At 48.9% G+C, this 22,060-nt stretch overlaps 1 protein-coding gene across 2 annotated transcripts in view; it reads right to left on the bottom strand.

Annotated features, from left to right (window-relative positions):
* The window catches only part of Ano7 (anoctamin 7), a 32,434-nt gene extending 22,315 nt beyond the window's left edge, over nt 1-10,119 (bottom strand). The window contains exons 1-6 of one of the 2 annotated variants that reach the window (XM_059278453.1): nt 10,012-10,119; nt 8,045-8,102; nt 7,107-7,109; nt 5,476-5,606; nt 1,172-1,279; nt 410-546 (exon numbers count right to left, since the gene is read on the bottom strand). In XM_059278453.1, coding sequence (XP_059134436.1) covers nt 410-546; nt 1,172-1,279; nt 5,476-5,606; nt 7,107-7,109; nt 8,045-8,102; nt 10,012-10,119 — 545 coding nt within the window. The remainder of the gene's footprint in view (nt 1-409; nt 547-1,171; nt 1,280-5,475; nt 5,607-7,106; nt 7,110-8,044; nt 8,103-10,011) is intronic. The other variant, XM_059278452.1, reaches the window with a different exon arrangement.
* Between the last annotated feature and the right edge of the window lie 11,941 nt (nt 10,120-22,060).

The raw sequence follows: 22,060 nt of genomic DNA, 5'->3' as shown, positions 1-22,060 counted from the left end.
ACAGAAATGGATTGTGACTTGGGCCTTGTGGATCCATTCCTAGGATTTGGGGCATGTTTGTCCCACAGCACTATCCTGACTAATGCAGGTGACTTACCAAGTCACAGCTGTTCAGTAGGCTTGTTCACCTGGGATTCAGATGGTGTTCTCTGAAAATCCCAGGTGAGGAGAGCATTTGAGAAAAAGCATGACATTTAGTTAATTCATTCACAGTCTCATTCACACATCCATCCTGTTCATTCACACATCCATCCTGTTCATTCACACATCCTTCCTGTTCATTCACACATCCATCCTGTTCATTCACACATCCATCCTATCCATTCATACATCCATCCTAGTTCTTATGGGGGCTGGTCCCCCAGGAGGCTGTCCTGCTGGGCTCAACAGGGCTGTGACGATGCCATACCATTGCAGCTTGCTTGCTTTGAACTGGCAGGAGTAGTACTCAGGAGGCGTGTCTGGCACGTGCTCCAGCAGGATATTAGGGATGCCCAGCCACTCCAGAAGGGTGGCCGACCAGTTGGAGGCCTGGTTCGGTAATTCCTAGAAAGAAAATGGTTCAGAGGGAAATCTTCGCAGCTGGGGAGGAGACTGGCCAAATCTGAAAATGGGACTCCAGTCAAAAGACCTCAGCATCGAGAAATAGCATCTCTTATTCTTGGCCCTGCCACGGACCCTTCCCCTCTCGGGGCCTCGGGCTCTGAGAGTTGCTTGGCTTCTTAAATGGAGGACCAGAGCTGCTCCTGTCTCTAGGGAACAAAAGAGAGTGAACAGTGTGTCTCTCTCCAGCCATGCTAGTGAAACCCAATGTGAGCAATGCAGGCACGCCATCCTGGGGGCACAGGGAGGCTGCCGTCCTTCACCCTGAGCACACGAGGGAGGCTCCAGCTGCCTCAGCAGATGGGCCTGCAGGGAACTCAGCCATCCCACAGCCTCGGCTACCCTCCATACTGCCAGACTTTTGTATTCCTGAGCCTGCCAGGCAGGATATTCTCCCCCATTCACCCAGTGGGTGTTTTGAGGCTCCATGTGACAGTGGACAGGAAACTAGAGGTCCCCAAGTGGAAGCACCTCCAAGGAGTGATGGTTTTGGCAGCTGAGCTGATCAAGCAAACGTAGATCTGGGTGGGGCCCCCACCCTCTCCTTCTCCCCTTACACCCCCCATACCTGCAGAGGTAGCTTCAGGCGCAGATCTTCTGCATAGTAGCAGAGTACAGCCCAGGGTGCTCTGAGGAGGACGTAGTGAACTGCAGTGGCCTTGTCCTGGACGTCATGCTGCAGGTACCAGAGGCTTCTGTGAAGACCTGAGGGTGTTGCTTTGTGCTCTGTGTCTATTCACATTGAGGAGAGGCCTAACCCTGGCACAGCCCTGGTGCTGATGGACAGCCAGTGGCCCGGCACTTTCTCAGTGGGGATGCTCACTTCCAAGGCCTGTCTCAGAAAGCTTGTGGTGACAGCGCCTCCTCTGGGGCCCATGCCACCTGCACTCTCTGCTGCTGTGGCTATGACAGCCAAAATGACCCTTCCTCCAAGTCTGAGAAGCCATGCAGGGCTTCTCCGAGGTCATACTGACCTAGGCCATCTTCTGGTTAAAGAGGCAGCAAATGCAGCTTTGCTTGGTGATGCTCAGCGGCTGCTTCACCCGTTGACAAATCTCTGGAAAGTCACACTGTTCTCCACATACCTAAGTAAATATGTACACCCCTGCGCGCACAGATGGGGGACACTACTGTCTGTTCAAAAGTGTAATGAAACTAGATCTCCACATCTAGAGAGAGTAACTCTGCTGTACAGCCAGCCTCCACTCAGCTATGTGTCAGGCTATAGCAAAAACAAGCCTTCCTCATGGTCAGGCACTGTTCACTGAGACCAGCAGAACCCCTGACAGAGACAAGGACAAAGTGCACATAAGGATAAAGCTTTGGGGCTGGAGCAATGGCTCAGCGATTAAGAGCACTGACTGCTCTCCCAGAGGACCCGGGTTCAATTCCCAGCACCCACACGGGAGCTCACAACTGTCTGTGACTCCAGTTCCAGGGGAATCCGACATCCTCACATATATGAAGGCAAAACCACAAATGCACATAAAATGAAAATTTAAAAAAAAAAAAAAAGAATAAAGCGTCCCCAAGTCAGGTTTCCTCTGTGTCTTATGCTGTGCAAGCTTGTAGTCCCTGCTGATTTAGGTCTAAGTAGCACTGTCAGTCCAGGTTTATACCAGTTCTATTATAGACTTAGAGCCGCACGGAATGGGAGCTTGATAGGTAGATGGGGATGTGGGGATGTGCAGCAGTCTGTAGTCTATCACCGCGGCCTAGATACTCCCAGTAAACTCCTTTACTCATGAGGATGAGCTAGTCTGAGCTGCTCTTTGGGCTGTCATTGCTCTGCTAGTTTAGAGACACATGTTAGTTTTCCATCTTCCCCCAGATCCTGTAACACTGACTGACATGATGACAAGACACCCTCAGAGCCCTGGGACAGGTGAGGCTTTGGGTCCCACGAACAAGAGCCTCTGTGAAGTACAGATGTATTTCAAAGACCTTCCCAGAGGTTCTCAACCTCTGTACATCACAGCCATCCGGGGTTCCCCCGATGTCCACGTAAAAACTACACCTTGCCCACGGGAGCAGACGTGGACCTGGTCATTCGGGGCACCCTTGGATGGTTGTGACATGCTGAGAGCTGAGAACTGCATTGTAATCTCAAGCCTGAGGGGACTTTGGATAATGTATTGGGGGAGGTTGTGGTTGGGTAGATGGATAGTGGGTGATGAATGGATGGTGTATGTGTGTGTGTGTGTGTGTGTGTGTGTGTGTGTGTGTGTGTGTGTAACACACAGGGTCAGAGACTGTGGTGGTTTGAATAAGAATGGCGGGGGCTGGAGAGATGGCTCAGCGGTTAAGAGCACTGACTGCTCTTCCAGAGGTCCTGAGTTCAATTCCCAGCAACCACATGGTGGCTCACAACCATCTGTAATGAGATCTGGTGCCCTCTTCTGGCCTGCAGTCATACATGCTGTATACATAATAAATAAATAAATAAAATCTAAAAAAAAAAATGCTCCCAGCACATTTAAAAAAAAAAAAAAAAAAAAAAAAAAAAAAAAAAAAAAAAAAGAATGGCGGGGCTGGAGAGATGGCTCAGAGGTTAAGAGCACTGACTGCTCTTCCAGAGGTCCTGAGTTCAATTCCCAGCAACCACATGGTGGCTCACAACCATCTGTATTGAGATCTGGTGCCCTCTTCTGGCCTGCAGTCATATATGCTGTATACCTAATAAATAAATCAATCTTAAAAAAAAAAGAATGGCTCACACACTTGAATGCTCAGTCACCAGGGACTTTTTGAAAGGATTAGAAGGATTAGGAGGTGTGGCCTTGTTGGAGGAAGTGTGTCATGGGGATGGGGAAGAGGGTGGATTTGAGGTGTCAAAAGCCCATGCCAGGCCTGATCTGTCTCTGTCTCTCTCTCCGATTACAGATCAGGATCTAGCTCTTAGCTACTTCTCCAGCACCACACTTGGCTGTCACCATGCTTCCTGGCATGACGATAATGAACTAACTCTCTGAAACTGTAAGCAAGCCCCCAATTAAATGCTTTCTTTTGGAGTTGCCGTGGTCATGGAGTCTTTTCACAGCAACAGTGACTAAGACAAAGGCAAAAGTAGCTCTTTCAGTCAGTAAAAACAAACAAAACTCATATCAAAAGTGACACACGGGACCAGCAATCTACATGTCTAGAGCAAATGAGTTCCTACACAGCTGAGTGGAAATAGGCAAATGACCCAACAGAAAAGAAAAAAATGACACACAAAGGAAGTTGGCCTCACAGTTGCTCCCGGACTTAGCTGGTCCTACTCTGGATTTCTTCTTATTTTAGGATAGGTTGTTAGCAATAATATGCATATGTGCACACCAGACTTTGAATGTTGGTCTTTTTCTGGCTAGAAGTATAGAAGAAGAGAGTCTCACCCTCTCTGATGATGCTGGGAAGCTGCTGTGAGCTCAGTTCCTGGTCTACCCTGTGCTCCCCAGCAGAACATCTGCCCTGTACAGTGTACTGCGTGGCCAAGCTGGGGTGTTTGGTACGATAGGTGCATTTAATGTATTTTTAATTCTACCCAGGTCTAGGTACTGGGTTCAACTGGGTTATGGTTGGGAGAAGGTGCCCCCATCATAAGTCAAAGGGAAGCTTCATGGAAACACAAATGGCTCATAAATGTGTAAAAAGGTACAATCTCTTTAGAAATGAGAGAAAAGGAAAAGGAAAACTAGGGGAAGGTATAGCTGTGTATCAGCTGATTGGTAAAGATGGAAAAGTCTGACATTGCCACGTGTTGAGAATATTCAGAGCAAGGGGGTGCTGGCTCACCCCCAGATGGCAATGTAAATTGGGCCACCAATTGAGAGAAGGGTGTGGTCACAATCACAGGCCTTAGCGGGTCATCAACTCTGCTCCCAGGAGAAATGCAATCCACAGCCACCCTAAGATGACTGACAACAGGTAGCTGTCACTGGGATCCTCAAGAGGGAAGAACTCAAACACCCACCAGCCCACAGCAAGGCTGGCCAGCGCCTGCGGTTAGGAGAGCCTCACAGGCCACATAAAATGGAAGGAGCAGACTCTATTGATGGAAGCCAAACAGACAAAGCCAAGCTGCAGTGCTCAGTTATGATACGATTAACAGAAGGTCCACAACTGATTCTTAGGGCGGGGACTGTGATGACAACATAGGACTATGATGTCCTCTTCTGGGGACAGAGGAAGGTGGCTGGGATGGCAGAGGATGAAGAATATGTATATAAAGACCCACCAGTGAAGGGCATGGGGATAGACAGGGATCTGCACACTCCCACCCTGAGATCCCCCATTGCCTGCCTGCCCAGGGCTTACATGATTTTCTCTTGCTCCCTGGAATCATTGTGTAAGTTGTTCTTTGGTACCATAAAACATGCAAAGGGGGCTGGGCAGTGGTGGCACACGCCTTTAATCCCAGCACTTGGGAGGTAGAGGCAGGTGGATCTCTGTGAGTTCGAGGCCAGCCTGGTCTACAAAGCAAGTTCTAGGAAAGGCACAAAGCTACACAGAGAAACCCTGTCTTGAAAAACCAAGAAAACCAAACAAACAAAAAAACAAAACCAAAACATGCAAAGGGACCTTCGAATCTGCTAATCCTATAAACACCAACAGTGATTGCAAATGACACAAGCTGGTAGGCAGTGGGTGGCGAAGATGGAGGCAGTTTTATCGACCGCCCTGAAGGCTTCAGCCTCTGTGAGCGAGCCTGGTGCATTAGGATGGCTCCATGTTCTTGTTGGCCTGGGGTCTGTGGCTCCGAGCCACAGGAAGGGTGGGTATCCAGCAGGACCCTGGGGCCTTGTTTGCTTTATATCTGTTGATAGTAAGCCCTCTGGTGTGCAGAGCAAAGTCATGCAGAATTTATAGAGCCCCCCTCCTACCACCATGTACCTGATCTACATGCAGGCCAGCCAGACGAAGGTTTTCCAGAAAGGCCTCCCTCCAGAACTCATGTGTGTCTGTCTTGTCCTGGGTAGGGTTCTCTTGGTTCCTCAGGTCTTCTTCCCAAACAAGAACAAAATCTACAGGGATCAATGGGGACAAAAGCAGAGAGTGTAGGCTAATGGAATGCAGGCCCAGGGCAGGGTTGCTGGGGTCTCAGCTAGGGCACAGGGGCTGTGATGGGCTTCTCTGTGGCTCTTGCCCAACCCTATCCTTAATTGTAGTTCAGGCTGGAGGGCAGGCGAGTGTGCCATGCAGATCAGGAACAGAGGCTGGGCGTGTCCTCCTGGGATCCCTTCCATAGCTTGGTTCCCACAGTCTAGGTCCCAAACTCCTAAAAGAACCTGTCAAGTGTGATTTCTTGGACCAAATGATAAGACACATTTCATCAGAGGACACCATGGAAAAGGTTAAGACAACACAGAGAATAGTAGAAAATGTCTGCAAAACCTGTTTCTGATAAGGGACTTGTATCCAGAATTTAGAAGACTTTTACAATCTAACAGCCATGCAGACACAGACAGACAGATACACACACACACACACACACAAACAACCAACTTAAAAATGGGCAAAGATTTTGAAGAGACATTCGTCTAAAGAAGATATGAAATAGCCGGGCGGTGGTGGCGCACGCCTTTAATCCCAGCACTCGGGAGGCAGAGCCAGGCGGATCTCTGTGAGTTCGAGGCCAGCCTGGGCTACCAAGTGAGTCCCAGGAAAGGCGCAAAGCTACACAGAGAAACCCTGTCTCGAAAAACCAAAAAAAAAAAAAAAAAAAAAAAAAAAAGAAAAAAAAGAAAAAGAAAAAAAAAAAAGAAGATATGAAATATCCAATTGGTGCAAGAACAGACAGTCCATATCATTAGTCATTAGGAACATACACACCCAATCCATAGTGAGATAATGTTACAGAAATAGTTTGCCTTCTCAGTGAGCAATCATCAGCACACTTAGAGATAAAGGATAGCCCTTTACTGAATCCCCTGGCTGACTGGGGCTGACGCCAAATTAAGAGTTGTCGACTCCCAACAGGAGGTTTTGTTAGCTTGCATGCACCACCTCAGGCTTATGCATTTTACATACACTGTCATCCTTAAATCTCTTCCGGGTCCTGGCCCCAGGTTACACTTCAGACAATTTAAACATTGAGACAGGGGATTGCAAGTGCAGCCACTTAGGCAGAGGGGAGATTTACATTGCAAAGATATTGCCACAGTTAATAATTGTTACCCATGGTCATCTTGTTCACCTGACAGAATTCTGCTTTTCCTAATAAGAACACAGGGGACTTAATGGCAGACCAGAACTTAGTCATAGTTGTGACCTTGCACTGCCTCCCCAGAGCTGCCCTGGAGAAGTATGTCTTTAGTATGGGAATCAGGGCTTAATGGCTGCTTAATCCTAGTGAGTAAACATTTACATACTAAGTTTTGCTTATCTTATCCCGGTTTGCAGACTACTATCTTTTGGGGTAGTTTGGAGGCAGCATTCTAGCCAAATTCCACTTGCGTGGCTTTAATGTCTCCTAAGCAAAATCTATCCCTCCGAGTTTTTTCTACATCAATAACATTTCACACCCGCTGTGCTAAATAGAGGCAACAGTAGAGGCTGTGGTGTGCTGAGAGTGTGGCATTTACACATTTACACAGAAGGTTAAACACTGAGTTACCCTATGATCTGGCAATGTCACCCAAAACTATCAACTCACGAAAAATTAAAAATATGTCCACACAAAAGCTTGCATGTAAACGTTCATCTTATTCCCCATTCACAACAGAAAAAGGAAAGAATGGGTGAACTTTGTGGTGTGTAAATTATTTATCAACAACTGCTTTAAAAAAAAAACAACCCAGCAATATCAACATTTACCTCCCTTGACCACGTGCATTGAGAATCGCTGGGTCCCACGTGATTGTGTGCTGGTCTTCCGTGGAGTCCTAAGTGTTTTCTGGGCCATGTTACATCCCTCCGGTGGTGTGCGTTTGCATTCCCACAGGCCTTTGCCTGAACATGCTACTTTCTGCTTTGCTTTTCCCTAAGAGTCATGCTTAGGAGCGTGAGAGCTGTCTACTGTCCCTTCGGAGCTGATGGGGAGTGTGGGCCCTTGACCCCGGATAGAACCCCTGCAGGTCCCACCACAAAAATGAAGGTGACTCTGGGCAGATGGGAGCCATGGGCTAGGGGGATGGTAGGAGAAGTGGACCTGAGTCTGAGATGACCAGAATTTCTGGCTGACAACTAGGAGGAGGAGGGGACAGTCTGTCCTAAGGCTGGAGCGGGCGGAAGGGGTTTTCCTCTCTGAGCCCTCCCGTCAGTGGGGACCTTCCTTTCCTGTTATTGCCCCAGCTACTGCTCGCTCAGCAGATACCTCTCACCTCACCCTCAGCACTACAGTATCAACAGGGGACATCATGGGAGGCCTGGTTATTCAGTGACCCAAGCGTGCTGGCTTCCTGTTGTCCCCCGAGGCACCCCGTTTGTGACCCCACCCCAGGACCAAGTACAGATGGCTTACCAATCGGGGGTTTGGCAGGGCTCCCAACTCTGCTGGGGCCCACCTGCTGTTTACCTGCCTGAAGGAAGGAAGAACACCTTCAGCACCCAACCATCAGGGTGACTCATTCCCACCCTGCCCCCTCCCTGGCTGCTCCATGTCCCCTCTACCTCAGTGGTTCTCAACCTTCCTCATGCTGTGACCCTTTAAAACAGTTCCTCATGCCGTGGTGACCCCCAACCATAGGATTATTTCACTGCTACTTCATAACTGTAATTTTGCTACTGTTAGGAATTGTAATGTAAACATCTGATATGCAGGATATCTGATATGCAGCCGCTGTGATAAGAGAGCCAAAGGGGTGGAGACCCATAGGCTGAGAACCACAGATCTACCTCCTCCTACGTTCCTCTGTCCCTCCTGTCTCCACCCTGCACCCTCTTCATCCTCCCCTGATTCTTCCTACCTCTTCTCATTTCTTCCTCAGCCTTCCCCCTCACCCCGTCTCCTGACCCTGCTCTGGCCCTGCCCGAGACCACCCTGCTCACAGAGAAAAGCTGGGAGGGAGCCCCAGGGCGAAGGGCTGCTGAGAGGAAGGACTGGAAGAGTAGGCTAGTCCAGCCTTCACCCCGTCCTCACTTTCCCCACCAGCCTCCACCAGGCCTGTGGTAAGGATCAAGCCAGCAAAAACCCTGGTCAGGCCTGTGCTGAATGCCCTTCCCGGTCTCCACAACTGGAAGGGAAGCCACACTGCCCGCAATGCAGCCTTGAGGACAAGTCAGAGCAACCAGAAGGCAGACTCATTCTCGTTTTCTGTACGTTCTTTTTCCCTCTGGAGAGCAAGGCTCTGTGTTCTCCTCTCTGGGGGCCTCATTTTGTGGTACAGAGGGTAACAGAAAGGGGAACTTACATTTACCCTCAGATTACTGGGGCAGCCCCAGGGAAGGACCAGGGCCTCCTGTGTGGCATCCAAGACTGGGACCCACAGTGCTCCCAGCCTACTTGGGATGCGAGTGGTCTTTCCAACAGAGAGAGAGAATCCTAAAGCCAGAAAACGGCACCTGGAGGGACTCTGTCCTTCCATGGGTGCTAAGGCCGCCTTCTTGGTTTTGTTCAGGAGACCAATGTCTATGCCTTAGTTGCAAAGAAGCTCAGCTGAGGCCAAGGAAGCTGTGTAGACCAAGAGGCTCCCCCTCTAGGGCTACTCACCTTTGCAGAAGGTCTCCCTGTCTTTGGAGACTAGCCCTTACCCCAAGCTAACTTCTCTTGTTCCCACTCTAGCCTTCGGGTAGCACACTCTGAACCTTAACCACCTCCCCCTCCCCCTCCCACTAACCCCACTGCCCATCCAGCCAGGACATGACCCTGACTACAAAGCTTTTCCTCCTGACAGGAGTGGACTCCCTTCACAACTTGCTGTTTTGACAACAAGAGACTAACTAGGTCACAAGCACCTTTTCATTTCCAGAAGAGAAAGTACCGGAGCAGTGGAACATCCAGGGTGTGGTCACTGTCTGTCTCCTGGTATTTGCAGGCCTTTGCGTGCATCAGAATTCATGGGTGACTCACCATACTCCCCATCCCTCACATCCATAAAAAACCATGACATATAGCCCCGACTCCCTCCCTTTCGCAGGAGCTCTGGCAGAGAAGGACCAGACCCCGGACCCTGGTTCTATCTGCTTTCTCTCTTTCCCAGAGCTTCCCACCTAACAGGACCTCTGCTGTCCCTCCAAGTTTGAGAGAGGTGAGTGGTGACCTATTGTTTGGCAAGGAGGCAGCTGTCTCCCTGTAACTCAAGGTTGAGGGGTCATGGACGCTGTACCCACTTTTCAAGGGCTCTAGTACAGGGGCGAGAGTACAGGTCCTGACTGGGATGGGAAACCTCCCAAATCACATAGTACACAGGAGCCTCACGGCCCAGAGTGTAGGGAGGGGGAAGAGGGCACTTTCGCCGTGCCCACCAGTACCCCTAGGGTTGAGGGTACCTCTGAGGCGTGGGCTGTGCTTCCATAAGAGGACCCATTCTCTGATTCGAGGGAGGCCATGTCGATCAGCACCGCACTGTCTTCTTCCCGGGCTCGCCTCCGCAGCATCTCACACCTGCACCACATCAAGGCCAGGGGAGCCACCGAGGATGGAGTGGTTAGTAGACACCAGTGAGAGCCAGCCCTGACACTGGCAGAGCCGGCAGCAGCCTATTTTACAGATGAGCAGACTGACTCACAGACATGGGGAAGACTGACTCACAGACATGGGGAAGGGCTCTGCCAGAGCCAGACAGCATTGTCCTAATGTGGGCATGTGAGGGTTCCCACATCCTGGGATGCTAGCTGCAGGAAAGAGCCAGCCACTGAGAGGAGTCTCTGGGAGTCTAGTGTAAGATTCGACCACCCACCCACCCACCCATTCGTTCATCCAGTAAATACCGAGTCCTCCTGCCCCGAGTGCTTCCAGTCTGTGTAAGCAACGTCACAGCATGAGGTTGCCACGCAGACCCCCGCCCCACCTCCCCGCCAGCTTCCTTCCTTCACCTATAGAGGAGGGCTGTCTGGGCCATGAAAAACAGACGATGCCTTTTAAGGTCACCCAGCCTACCTGGTTTCTAGAGGAGATCTCAGAGGTCACAGCCTGCCCATCAGCACAAACCTGGTCTCAGCCTTCGCAGTAATTCTGGAGGACTTGCTGCCAGGTCTCCAGGCTCCCCAGCAAGACAGAGCACAATCCCTCAGGGAGTCCTATGGGGTCACCATGCCAGACTGTGACCTGTGGCCCAGGGAGGAGGTAGGTGGAAGCAGGGCTGTTGTTCAGGTGCACGGAGCCCAGGGATTCAGGAAGGAGAAGGCAATGCTCTCATTCCAATTCCTTATTTTAGATAAACGGAGGCCTGGAATGGCAGCCATAAGCCCAAACCTCCTGCTCCTTCCAAGACTCAGCATTATAATGTGGGGACCCCAGGAGCGAGTGAGAACCGCAGGGTAGAACAAGGGCCCTGGAGTTTTGTCACCTGATGAGTGGGACAGGGAATGAGGACAAAGGAGTCCCAACCAAACCCCAGACATGACCTGTTATGAGTAGGTGGAATGCTGACCTTAGGGCAGGGTGCCCTGTTCAAAGTCACATTCGACACTTGTCCCTGCTCGTCTCTAGGGCTTGGAGCCGACACTGTGCCAGGCCTCTGGGGCCCAAGAGTAAGTCCCCACACGGCCTCTCACAGCTCAGAGTGTGGAACCCCAGTGAGCTACAGGGGCTGGTTCAGTTTTCTGAAGTCCAACTCCTTCCTGCCGTCCCTGTGGCCCAAGCATCTAGGAGGAGGTCACCCAGCCTACCTGGCACAGTGGCTTCCAGAGGAGACCTCAGAAGTCACAGCCTGCCAATCCGCACAAGCCTGGTCTCAGCAGGAGCAAAATCGGGGCCAGCTGTGTTCCTAGGGCCCTGCCTGAGCTGCGGAAACCACTCACCTGCCCTTGCCTCACAGGTTAAAAGGGCTGGAAGCCGACAAGAGAGGTTCTCAGTGCAGCTGGCCACCGGGAGGTCTCTCTCTGGGCAGGATCTACCTTTGTTTAAAAAGAGGGTGTGGGGCTCTGAGCCTGCAAACACAGTCAGCCCATTTTCCCTAAGAGCCTTCACACACCCTACATGCAAATTCGATGTGCCTCTGGCACCTTATTTGCTTAGAGATTCCAGTGGCAGGGAGATGGTAGTTACAGGGCCAGCCACAGGTGTCACCAGTCAGGGAGCCTCGTGTATGTGGGGTAAAGTGAGGCTTCACAGGGGTCAGTCAATAGCACTGAGAAAAGGGTAAGGGCTTTACTATGTCTTGGAGTGTGAGGTTAGGCGCTGTCGTGAGCATGCTGTTAGGAACACAGAGAAATAGTTTGTGTTTGTCCACATCACATTTTATTGACAACAAATTCACAAGGTACAGCATCTTCAAGGGCAGCAATCTGCCAGATACTCCTGCGTTCCTTGACAGTCCTGGCTGAGGCAACACAGGTTCTTCTATTCCAGTCTTAATTACTCTCAAATGATACACATCTCACACAGTAAATGTGTGTGTGTGTGTGTGTGTGTGCAGATTATGGAATGGCTGCAAAGGGTTAAAAGGTGCAAGGAGTTTCTGAGTTTCCAGCAGGTCTGAGAAGCCAAAGCTGGGAAACTGTCAGGGACAGGAGAAGCTGGAGAAGCTGGAGAAGCAGGAGCTGTGAGTCAGGACACTGTGGGTCATAGGTTAGAGAGTGAAGTGGGAGAGCTGAGTCCAGCTGCAGAGGCAAAAGGACAAGACGGGTCCAGACCGGGCCGGGCTGAAGGATGGAGGCAGTACCAGATGGGAGAACAGGAGGATGGGCAGATTGAATCTGAGAAGGCTGTGTCAGCAGTGTGGATAGCCTGAAGCCTCTGGGGCAGGCAGGAGTTCTCTGCCATTAGTCAGCCCTTGATACATGCTGGGCAGTCAGAAGGTAGGTCCATGGGGACTGTCACCATCCAATTGCTAGATTACTTCTTTATGGGGCTCAGATGAAGGACTTACATACTTTCCTTGGCCTGGTGTAGTGCAAATTCTTTTTTTATTTTTTATTTATTTTTTTTTATTTAATGGCTGGAGACACAGCTGTGGGTGCTGGGAACCGAACTCTTATATTTTTGGTTGTGAGCCTAGCCTTTAACGGCTGAGCCATCTCTCCAGCCCGTAGTGCAAATTCTACTTGGTCTTAATAATAAAAACCCAGAGCCAGATATGTGGTAAATGCTGAAAGATCAGAGAGACAAAGGAGCAAGCCACAGCCATCTCTTGCCCCGACAGTTCCTCGGCTGAGAAGGGGGCAGAGCTCCTGTCTCTGCCTGTCTTATATTCCTTTCTCCACCTGGCCATATCACTTCCTATTTCCTCCTCCCTAGTGCTGGGATTTTTTTTTTTTTTTTTTGAGACAGGGTTTCTCTGTGTAGCTTTGGAGCCTTTCCTGGAACTCACTCTGTAGACCAGGCTGGCCTCGAACTCATAGAGATCCACCTGTCTCTGCCTCCCATGTGCTGGGATTAAAGGCGTGTGCCTCCCAAGTATTGGGATCAGAGACATGAGATCCCAAGTGCTGGGATTAAAGGCGTACGCCACCACTGCCCGGCCTCACTAAGTTCTTGAACCTGATTTTCCTGATATGATTTTAATATGCCCACATGCCCCTACAGTTCCAATCCACCATGATAAATTCTAGAGCAGTACCCTTTCTACTCCCAGAAATAATCATTACTCTGTGCCATGTGGATGGTGTCGGACAGATGGTGTACAGTCAACTTACATTCTCCATCTAGAGTACAAAGATGCTTGCAAACAGAGTCTCTTGAGGTGAAAAGCCACTGTTTTACACAACGTGGAATAACTTAGGGCAAGGTGAGGCCTGACCTCAACAGGCACGTACACCTTCTCAGGGCTTCCTGTGAAAGGGCTTGCTAAATGGAGAGTTGCCCCAGCTTTTCTCCTCTGTGGTTTCGGCCTGTCTATGAGCCACTCCCATCTCCTTGGTTCCCCGTGCAAGCAGGGAGAACCCTCTGCTCCCTTTTGAGATCCCTCCATGGACCTCAGACTTGTCTCCAAACCCTCTCAGCTTGGCACCTTTCAGGAAGCCTCCATTCTGGGTCCTGTGATGTGCCCTTGAACAACACGTAAAGCACAGGTGGGCAGCAGATCCTGGTGGGCAGCAGGCCCTGGGAGACCAGGCTGCCCAGGCCCAGAGATGGATTCTACAATCAAGCCTCACAGAAAACAGGAGGAGAGCACATGGCAGGACAAAGGGGGGGGGCAGAAAGGTGGGGGGGCAGATACATGTGGCTCTCAGCAGTCCCAGAAGACACCTGCAGCTGATCTACTAGGGTAAGCTGGAAAGCATGACATGATATACCACCTCCCCCAGCCTGCTGTAACTCCTCGTCTCTGGTTGGTCAATCGCAGAGGACCATCACAGGAAAAAAAATCTCCAAGGACTCTCCAACTCCAAATCTCTGCTCTTTTTCTCTTTGAGACAGGGCTCCTCTATGTAGCCCTAGGTGTCCTAGAACTCACTCTGTAACCCAGGTTAGCTTCAAACTCAGAGATCCCCCTGCCTCTGTCCCATGAAGAATATTCACCACTCTGCCCAGCTATGGTTTTTTGTTTGTTTGTTTTGCTTTGAGACAGGATCTTGGCCGGGCGGTGGTGGCACACTCGGGAGGCAGAGGCAGAGGATTCTCATTCCTGCACTAAGATTTTTAATTTAAAAATTATACTTATTCACATAGGAATGTTATATGTGCATGCACACCCATGCATGCATACCATCACATATATGTGAAGGGCAACTTGTAAGGGTCACTTTTCTCCTGCCCCCACGCGGGTTTCCAGGGATTGAACTCGGGTCACCAGGCTTGTTTGTTGGCGAGTGTCTTAACCCAGTAAGTCATCTCACCAGCTCCCATGGGCTGATTTCCCATGTGTATGCTACACAATCCTACATGAGTTGGTGTTTTTTTTTTTTTTTTTTCCCAAACTCTGTCTCCTTAGATCCCAGGTGCTAGGGAGAGCTAAGGCCCCCATCTTTGACACCGGCTGTATTTGGCTCTTTTTCTATTGGCTTATGTGACATTTCTAAGTCCATCACAGAGGCTGGAAAAATGGCCTGGTGGTTAGAAGCACTTGCTGCTCTTGCAGAGGGCCAGTGTTCAATCCCACAGGACAGCTCACAACCATCTATCACTCAGTTCCAGAGGACCCATGCCTCTTCTGGCTTCCAAGGGCAATGCAGCACACTTAGATGGAGGAAAAACACTCATACACATAAAAAGAAAAAAAAATGAGCCCCTACTCAACCCTGCCCTAAAGTCTAGGTATCCATGTGGGGAGAGGCGATTGTGATGTCTAGGTAGGTTGGCCACAGGGCCCTGGTATGTTTCTTTTCCAGCTGGGGATGGGGCCCTAGCAAATTGGGTCACAGGCTCCCACAGCTAACCCTGGAGGGCCTGCCTAAGGACAGTTCCCTCTACCTCTCCAGCTTGCTGTCCTCAGACTGCTTTGAGATCTCTCAGGCCATATCCCACACAGGTCAGAGGCCCAGTGCTTTCTTCACCTCTGTTATACCTACCACATTTGGTCTGGCGTCTGCCTAAGGTGCCCCTACCCCTTCCCTTACTAATACACCCTTTCCAGGCTTGGTGCCCAGGAGCAGGGAGAGGGAAGCAGGATAGGGGGCCACAGATCAACCTTAATTCTGTCCAGCTCTTCTGTACTCTGAATGCCCACACAAGTGGGCATGTGGTCCCCACCTGGAAGAAGGCAGGTAGGTCCCTGGTTGCCCCTCCGCAGTCCCATGCCCCATGGTGGCAGAGATGGTGAATCTGCAGCAAGGTTGGCAGTGTTATGAGACCCTGCCGTGTCCCATCCCACGTTCCTGATCCCAGCTGGCAGAGCTGACCTGAACAGGGAGAGAGGGATAGTCTTGTACAATATTAGAGGGACCAGCCTTAATATTATACATCTCAGGGGCTCAGGAGAGAGAACTACTAACGGCGAGGACTATTTTCAGGAAATAGAATCTCAGCACACCGAGCTCTATAGTCCACTTGCTTTAATTCCTCTGGCATAACATCCACATATACACAGCTTCAGTTCTGTTCTCATGTCTAGCTCCTTTCTTGCCTGATTTCTCTCTGTTTATCTACTGTTCCCTCTTAAGTTCCACCTTAATTCTACCTCATCTAGGTCCTTTTCACCTTGTTCTTACCCAGCTAGGACTTTCCCATCTGACTCTTCCTCATCTTCCATCTAGTTCCTCTAGTACTCTCCTCTAGCCCTTCAATCTAGTTCTTTCCCTTCTCAGTTTGTTCCTTGCAAGTTCTTACCCATCTAGTTCTTCCATTCTCTTTTCTCTTCTCTGTCTCGTGCCCTGGAAGTCCCAGTATATAAAGGGAGGGTCCGAGCTAAATTGTGTAAAGCTATTACTTAACGTCCACCTCTCCTAGGCGGTGTCTCCTTGTGGAATTTACCTTAGGTCAGGGGACTTGCATGTGGGCTGTTATCATTGTTAGTCCTCGAAAGTTGGGCGCCCCCCTGAGCGGTGTCTCCTTGTGGAATTTAAGTCAGGAGACTTGCAGGTGGGCTGTTATCATTGTTAGTCCTCGGAAGTTGGGTGCCCACCCGGGTGGTGTTTCCTGTAGTCCTTGAAAGTGGGCAAGGGAGATAATCTGATTCTAGAGAAAGCCTTTCCTGAGGCTGTTCTCCAAATACCTGGAATGTGTATGTCCAGAGAGTGATCAGTCCACACTGTTAGCCCTTCTTAGGGAAAAGTCAATTGGGAAAACTACGAAGGCACACATGATTTTCATAACAGAATACAGCTGATATATAACAAGCCAAGTAACACCAAAAACTCCTTGGGATTTGGCTTCCTCTGGAGGAATTCCCTGATCCCTCCAGGTAGTGACTTTGCCATAACCAGCTGAGTTCTTATGATAAATTCCTGCGGCCTGCAGCAGGAGAGCTGGCAGGTGGGTCTGGGATGACCAGGACAGAAAAACAGAGGGGAGGAGATCCTGTGGACTCCGAACAGGAGGGTGCAGACAGGGGTGAACATGGACTCTCCCAGGAGCAGGGGTTAAGACCTTCCACCTTCCGGTTGGGGAGTGATGCAGAGGAGGGAGTGGGAGAGGTCATTTCTGGAGGGTCCACTGAGGGGAGAACTTCCCTGTGGGCCCAGCCCTCCCAGCACAGGCCTCCTGGTGTGCTGGGTTCTTGTGGGGGTAACAACCTTGAAGGGATATAGTACTCAGTCTAGCCACAGACAGAAGTAAACCTTGTTTAATAACCAGTCATGCTTTGATTAGACATCAACGGAGCCAGAGGCAGACGCAGGGAAATAAAAGGGCTCACTTTCATACAGCTACTACCTAGCTGCCATCTTAAAACATACAAAGGGCCAGGTGGTGGTGGCGCATGCCTTTAACCCAGCACTCAGGAAGCAGAGGCAGGCGGACCTCTGTGAGTTCGAGGCCAGCCTGGTCTACACAGAGAAACCTTGTCTTTTTTTTTTTTTTTTTAAGATTTATTTATTTATTATGTATACAGTGTTCTGTCCGAATGTATGCCTGCAGGCCAGAAGGGGGCAACAGATCTCATTAGGAATGGTTGTGAGCCACCATATGGTTACTGGAAATTATTGAACTCAGGACCTCTGGAAGAGCAGCCAGTGCTCTTAACAGCTGAGCCATCTCTCCAGCCTGAGACCCTGTCTTGAAAAACCAACCCCCTCACAAAGGACACATCACATACCCCAGTTCTGGAGATGTCAGGTCTAAGTGTCACTAGACTAAGGTCAAGGTGTGACCAGGCTTCATTCTATCCAGTTTCAAGGGAAAGGCTGATTTATGAATTCTCCTTTATCTTCACAGCAGTCCTTACATCTAACAATCTATCTTCCAGTCACATTTCTCCACCGTGTCTCAAAGTTTTATAAACTTAGTCCAAACTGCAACCCCCTCTCCTGCTGTATCAGGTCTCGGATTAGGACCCGGATGTTTGAGGGTTCAAGTTGGCTTCACTTCTGTGGGCAGCACTGGACAGGGTTTAAGTCTTTGTATACACATCTAGTTATTTCGGCAAGGGTTCTGAAGAGTGGAGCTGAGTGAAGAAGAGCTTAGATGGTATAGGATTGCTGCAGCCCCAGGATGCTGAGCTCCCTAGATCTCATCAAGAGAACCGAGTGCTTATTCCCTCAACCTCCACAACCTGAGTTACTTAGTTCCCACTGAAGCATTCCAAGAACAGCTTCACTCTGGTTTGTTGTATTGTTTCGTGGTGCTGGTGATAAAACCCAAGGCTTGCCACATGCTAGGCAAGCACTCTACCACTGAGCTTCAGCCCCAGCTAATGAACAGCTTTAACTGCCCTTCACTGATTATTAAGAGCTCCATGTTTGTTATGCGTCTGTCTCTTCTGATGGAAATTCCCAGTTTTCTGACTTTTTTCTTTTTATTAAAAAAAATTACACTCTTGTGTATGTGTGCAGCACTCAGGAGGCAGAGGCAGACAGACCTCTATGGACATGTGGTGGTCAGAGGACAACTCACAGGAATTGGTTCTCTCTTCCTATCATGTGGGTCTCAAAGACAGAACTTAAGTCATCAGGATTGGTGCCTTTACCTGTTGGGCCATCTGGAAGGCCTAACTTTTGTATTGTCCTGTAGACACTCTCTCTACTAAATCACAATGTCTCGCACACTGACTTTGTATTGTCCTGTAGACACTCGCTCTACTAAATCACAATGTCTCACACACTGACTTTGTATTGTCCTGTAGACATTCTCTCTACTAAATCACAATGTCTCACACACTGACTTTGTATTGTCCTGTAGACACTCTCTCTACTAAATCACAATGTCTCACACACTGACTTTGTATTGTCCTGTAGGCACTCTCTCTACTAAATCACAATTTCTCAAACACAGGTGACTTTCTACTTTACTGTTTTGAATTTGGCTTTTGGTAAGAAGGGCCCTTTTTCTTTTTTTTTTTTTTTTTTTTTTTTTTTTTTTGTTTTTCGAGACAGGGTTTCTCTGTGTAGCTTTGCGCCTTTCCTGGGACTCACTTGGTAGCCCAAGCTGGCCTCGAACTCACAGAGATCCGCCTGGCTCTGCCTCCCGAGTGCTGGGATTAAAGGCGTGCGCCACCACTGCCCGGCTGGGCCCTTTTTCTTAATGGTGGCTTTTATCAGGTAGCTAATACCTCTCACTTCTTTTCCTTCCTAAGTTTGTGTTCCAGTCTCATGACTAGAAACCCTCCTTAGGGAGAAAGTCAACATAATTTCTATCTAAATGCTCCCATGCTTCACCACTTACTTCATCCATATAACAAATCTGTTCCGGCCTGCTGGAAACATATCTTGTATCAGTATCTACTTGCTTCACATCTGAACAAAACATTTCCATTTCAGTGACTGTCTGCAGTTTCTTGCACTGGTATTTATGCAATCTGCCTTATTTTTCACATTTCAACAGCTCTGGACTGAGCATACGGTGTACAACTAATGGTAGAGCTAGCAGTACAACTCATTGGCAGGGTTTCCTAATGGTTCATAAAGTGCCAGTATCTTACAATTCATGGTATGTGAGTTTGATGAAAGACAGCATGGTAGCTTTATCGAGTGTGCGTGAGCTACCGGTGGAAGGTGAAATATCCCCAGAGACTTATACATTTGAACACCTGGTCCCCAGTTGGTGTTCTATTGGGGAAGGTTGTGGAACCTTTGGACACAGAACCCAGATGCAATGGGTCACTGAGTGGTGACCCCTGGTTGAATGGGTCTTTGCCTCCTGATTGTAGATGTCAATTCCCACGGTTGGAAATCCACTATGTCCACAGAGCCATGAGCCAGACTAAACCCTTTCTTCCTTCTGCTGTTTTTTCAAGACATCCTATCACAGTGACAATAAAAAAATAAGTGTATCACCCAATGGGGAAAGTGCTCCCCATTCAGTCATTCTCCAACCCCCGGCAATGGAATCAGGGCCTTGCATATTTTAAGCACACACTCTACCATAGAGCTAACTACTAAGGTTATAGTATAGTCGAAAGCCATGCTCCGTTTTTTTTTAATGTGGGGATGGGGATTTGAACACAGGTTCTCAGGTTTGCAGAGCAAGCTTTCTTACCCACTGGACTTTCTCAACAGCTCAAGTTCATCTATTAGATTCTACAATCTTTTTTTTTTTTTTTTTCCCCGAGATAGGGTTTCTCTGTGTAGCTTTGGAGCCTGTCCTGGAACTCACTCGGTAGCCCAGGCTGGCCTCGAACTCACAGAGACTAGACTGGCTCTGCCTCCTGAGTGCTGGGATTAAAGGCGTGTGCCACCATCGCCCGGCTAGATTCTACAATTTTTAAGACATCTTTTTGTTTATAAAGGAATAAAAATGTTAAGATATATAAGATGCAGGACTACAGAGCCAGTGAGATGGTTCAACATGTAAATGCCTGCTGTGTAAGCTTGACAACCCGAATTTAATTCCCAGACTCACACAAAGGAGGCAGGAGAGAATCAGCTCTACAAATCTGTCCTTTGAGGTTCATATGGTGCACCATAGCACTTTTGTGCCCACAGCCACACACTGACATCATGCATACAATACTAATAACAACAACAATAACAATTAGTTTTCTTTGAAAAAGAATCCAGGACTATAGACAGCTGAGTCTTTATAACATTAAGATAATTGGTGGTTTGTTTTAACTGCACTAAATGGTGATTTATATAAACTGTTTCCTTTCCCTCCCCCTAACAGTAGGAATTGAACAGGGTCTCCTATATGCTAGGCAAGTATTCTATTCTTGAGCCCTTGTTATTTTTATTCTGGGTTAGGGTTTCATTAGGTTGCCTAGGCTGGCCGTGATTTCATTCTGTAGCCAAGGCATGCCTTAAACTTCTAATCCTCCTCCCTCAGGCTCCCAAGGAAGTAGCTGGGATTATAGGTCTGTACCCTGGCCCAGTCCTGCTTACTCTTAAACCATCCTTGCATTCCTGAGATAAAACCTTGGTCAAGAAGCAATATTTTTTCATTTGCTGATCTTCTATTTAAGACTTCTGCATTTATATTCCTGTGAAGAAGCAGTGTTTTTTTTTTTTTTTTTTTTGTTTTGTTTTGTTTTGTTTTTTTCACATTACATTTGCCCATATTTTCAGCAGGGGCATTCTCAACATAAACTGAACTTCCAGCCTGTTCCACTCTGGAGATTCTTTCTGGGACTTGGAACTGTTTTAAGGAATAACTTTTTTTGTTTTGTTGTTTTGAGACAGGGTTTCTCTATGTAGCCCTGGCTGTCCTGGAACTCGCTTTGTAGACTAGGCTGGCCTTGGACTCACAGAGATCCACCTGCCTTGCCTCTGGAGTGCGGGGTGAAAGGTGTGTATCACCACCTGGCCTAAGGGATAACTTTTTGACATTTCTTCTTCCTTCTAGAGTTTCAGTTCATTTGGAGACATTTAACCGCTAAGGTTCTCCTCCACCTGAATGCCGCAGGTGCATCCTTGAGACGGCTGTGTCGCTGTGGTGCCTGCTGCTCCCTCTCAACTACTTTCTCTACACACTCTATGGAATCATGTGCAGGTGTGGGGTTCCTGTGAGCTGTGGCAAGGACACCTACATTTCAGTCCTTCTGTGTCCAGAAGGTTTCGGCACAATCCCAGGGCCATGGCACAACCTTCTCTGGGCTGCACGCTGCTCCACCCACCTTTTCTTGCTAAGAGCTTGCTTCATGACAGGGAGATGCCGCACAGATTCAGATCATACAGTTTATTTCGGTGAGAATTAAAATCAGGAAATGGATGTTAAACCCCATGTAAGCATTCTGACATTACAAACTCCTAGGCAGTTGGCCAACCAGTTAGCTTGGCCACCTGAGCACATGCTTAACAGCTCAAGGCACACTGTCCCCTGATACTGAACACAGTCTAGATCAGTGCTGTCTCTAGAACCTTCTGTGATGATGGGAATGGGATGCCTCCCATTAGATGTGGCCTCTGAACAGATGAAGTGTGAGCACAAAAGAAGAGATAAAATAGAGTCAACGGACTTAGGTATGAACAGTTAACTGCTGCATGTGGTAGTTAGGGGCCCCATCTTAGACAGTGTAGAACGAGAATCCTGGAAGCTGAGAGGCCTTTGGTGACCATATTCAGTCCTTACTGTGTGAAAGAGGAGATCTGAGGTGCCAAGGGATGACAATGCCCTTGCAGCATTAGATTCATGCCTTAGCAGTTTGCTCAGAGAAATTTCATATAAATAAGGCCAGAGGATCATGGGTGAGAATAGGAGGCCACCTGATTAGTAACTAGTGGCCAAGAGCTTAGTTTCATATGTTTTTGAGAACCACTTAGGTTCAGCAGAGCTGCGGGTATGGAGTGAAGCTCTCCATATCTCAACTTTTACCAGTGGGAACAAGGTCATACAGTGCCCAGCGTGCTCAGCCATCACTCATGATGGGAAGGCAGGGAACAAGGTTACACAGTGCCCAGCGTGCTC

Source organism: Peromyscus eremicus, chromosome 13 (genome assembly GCF_949786415.1).
Source record: "Peromyscus eremicus chromosome 13, PerEre_H2_v1, whole genome shotgun sequence".
Taxonomy (NCBI): Eukaryota; Metazoa; Chordata; class Mammalia; order Rodentia; family Cricetidae; genus Peromyscus; species Peromyscus eremicus.
The sequence above is the reverse complement of the archived record's forward strand: the minus strand, read 5'-3'. Positions and strand labels throughout refer to the sequence as shown.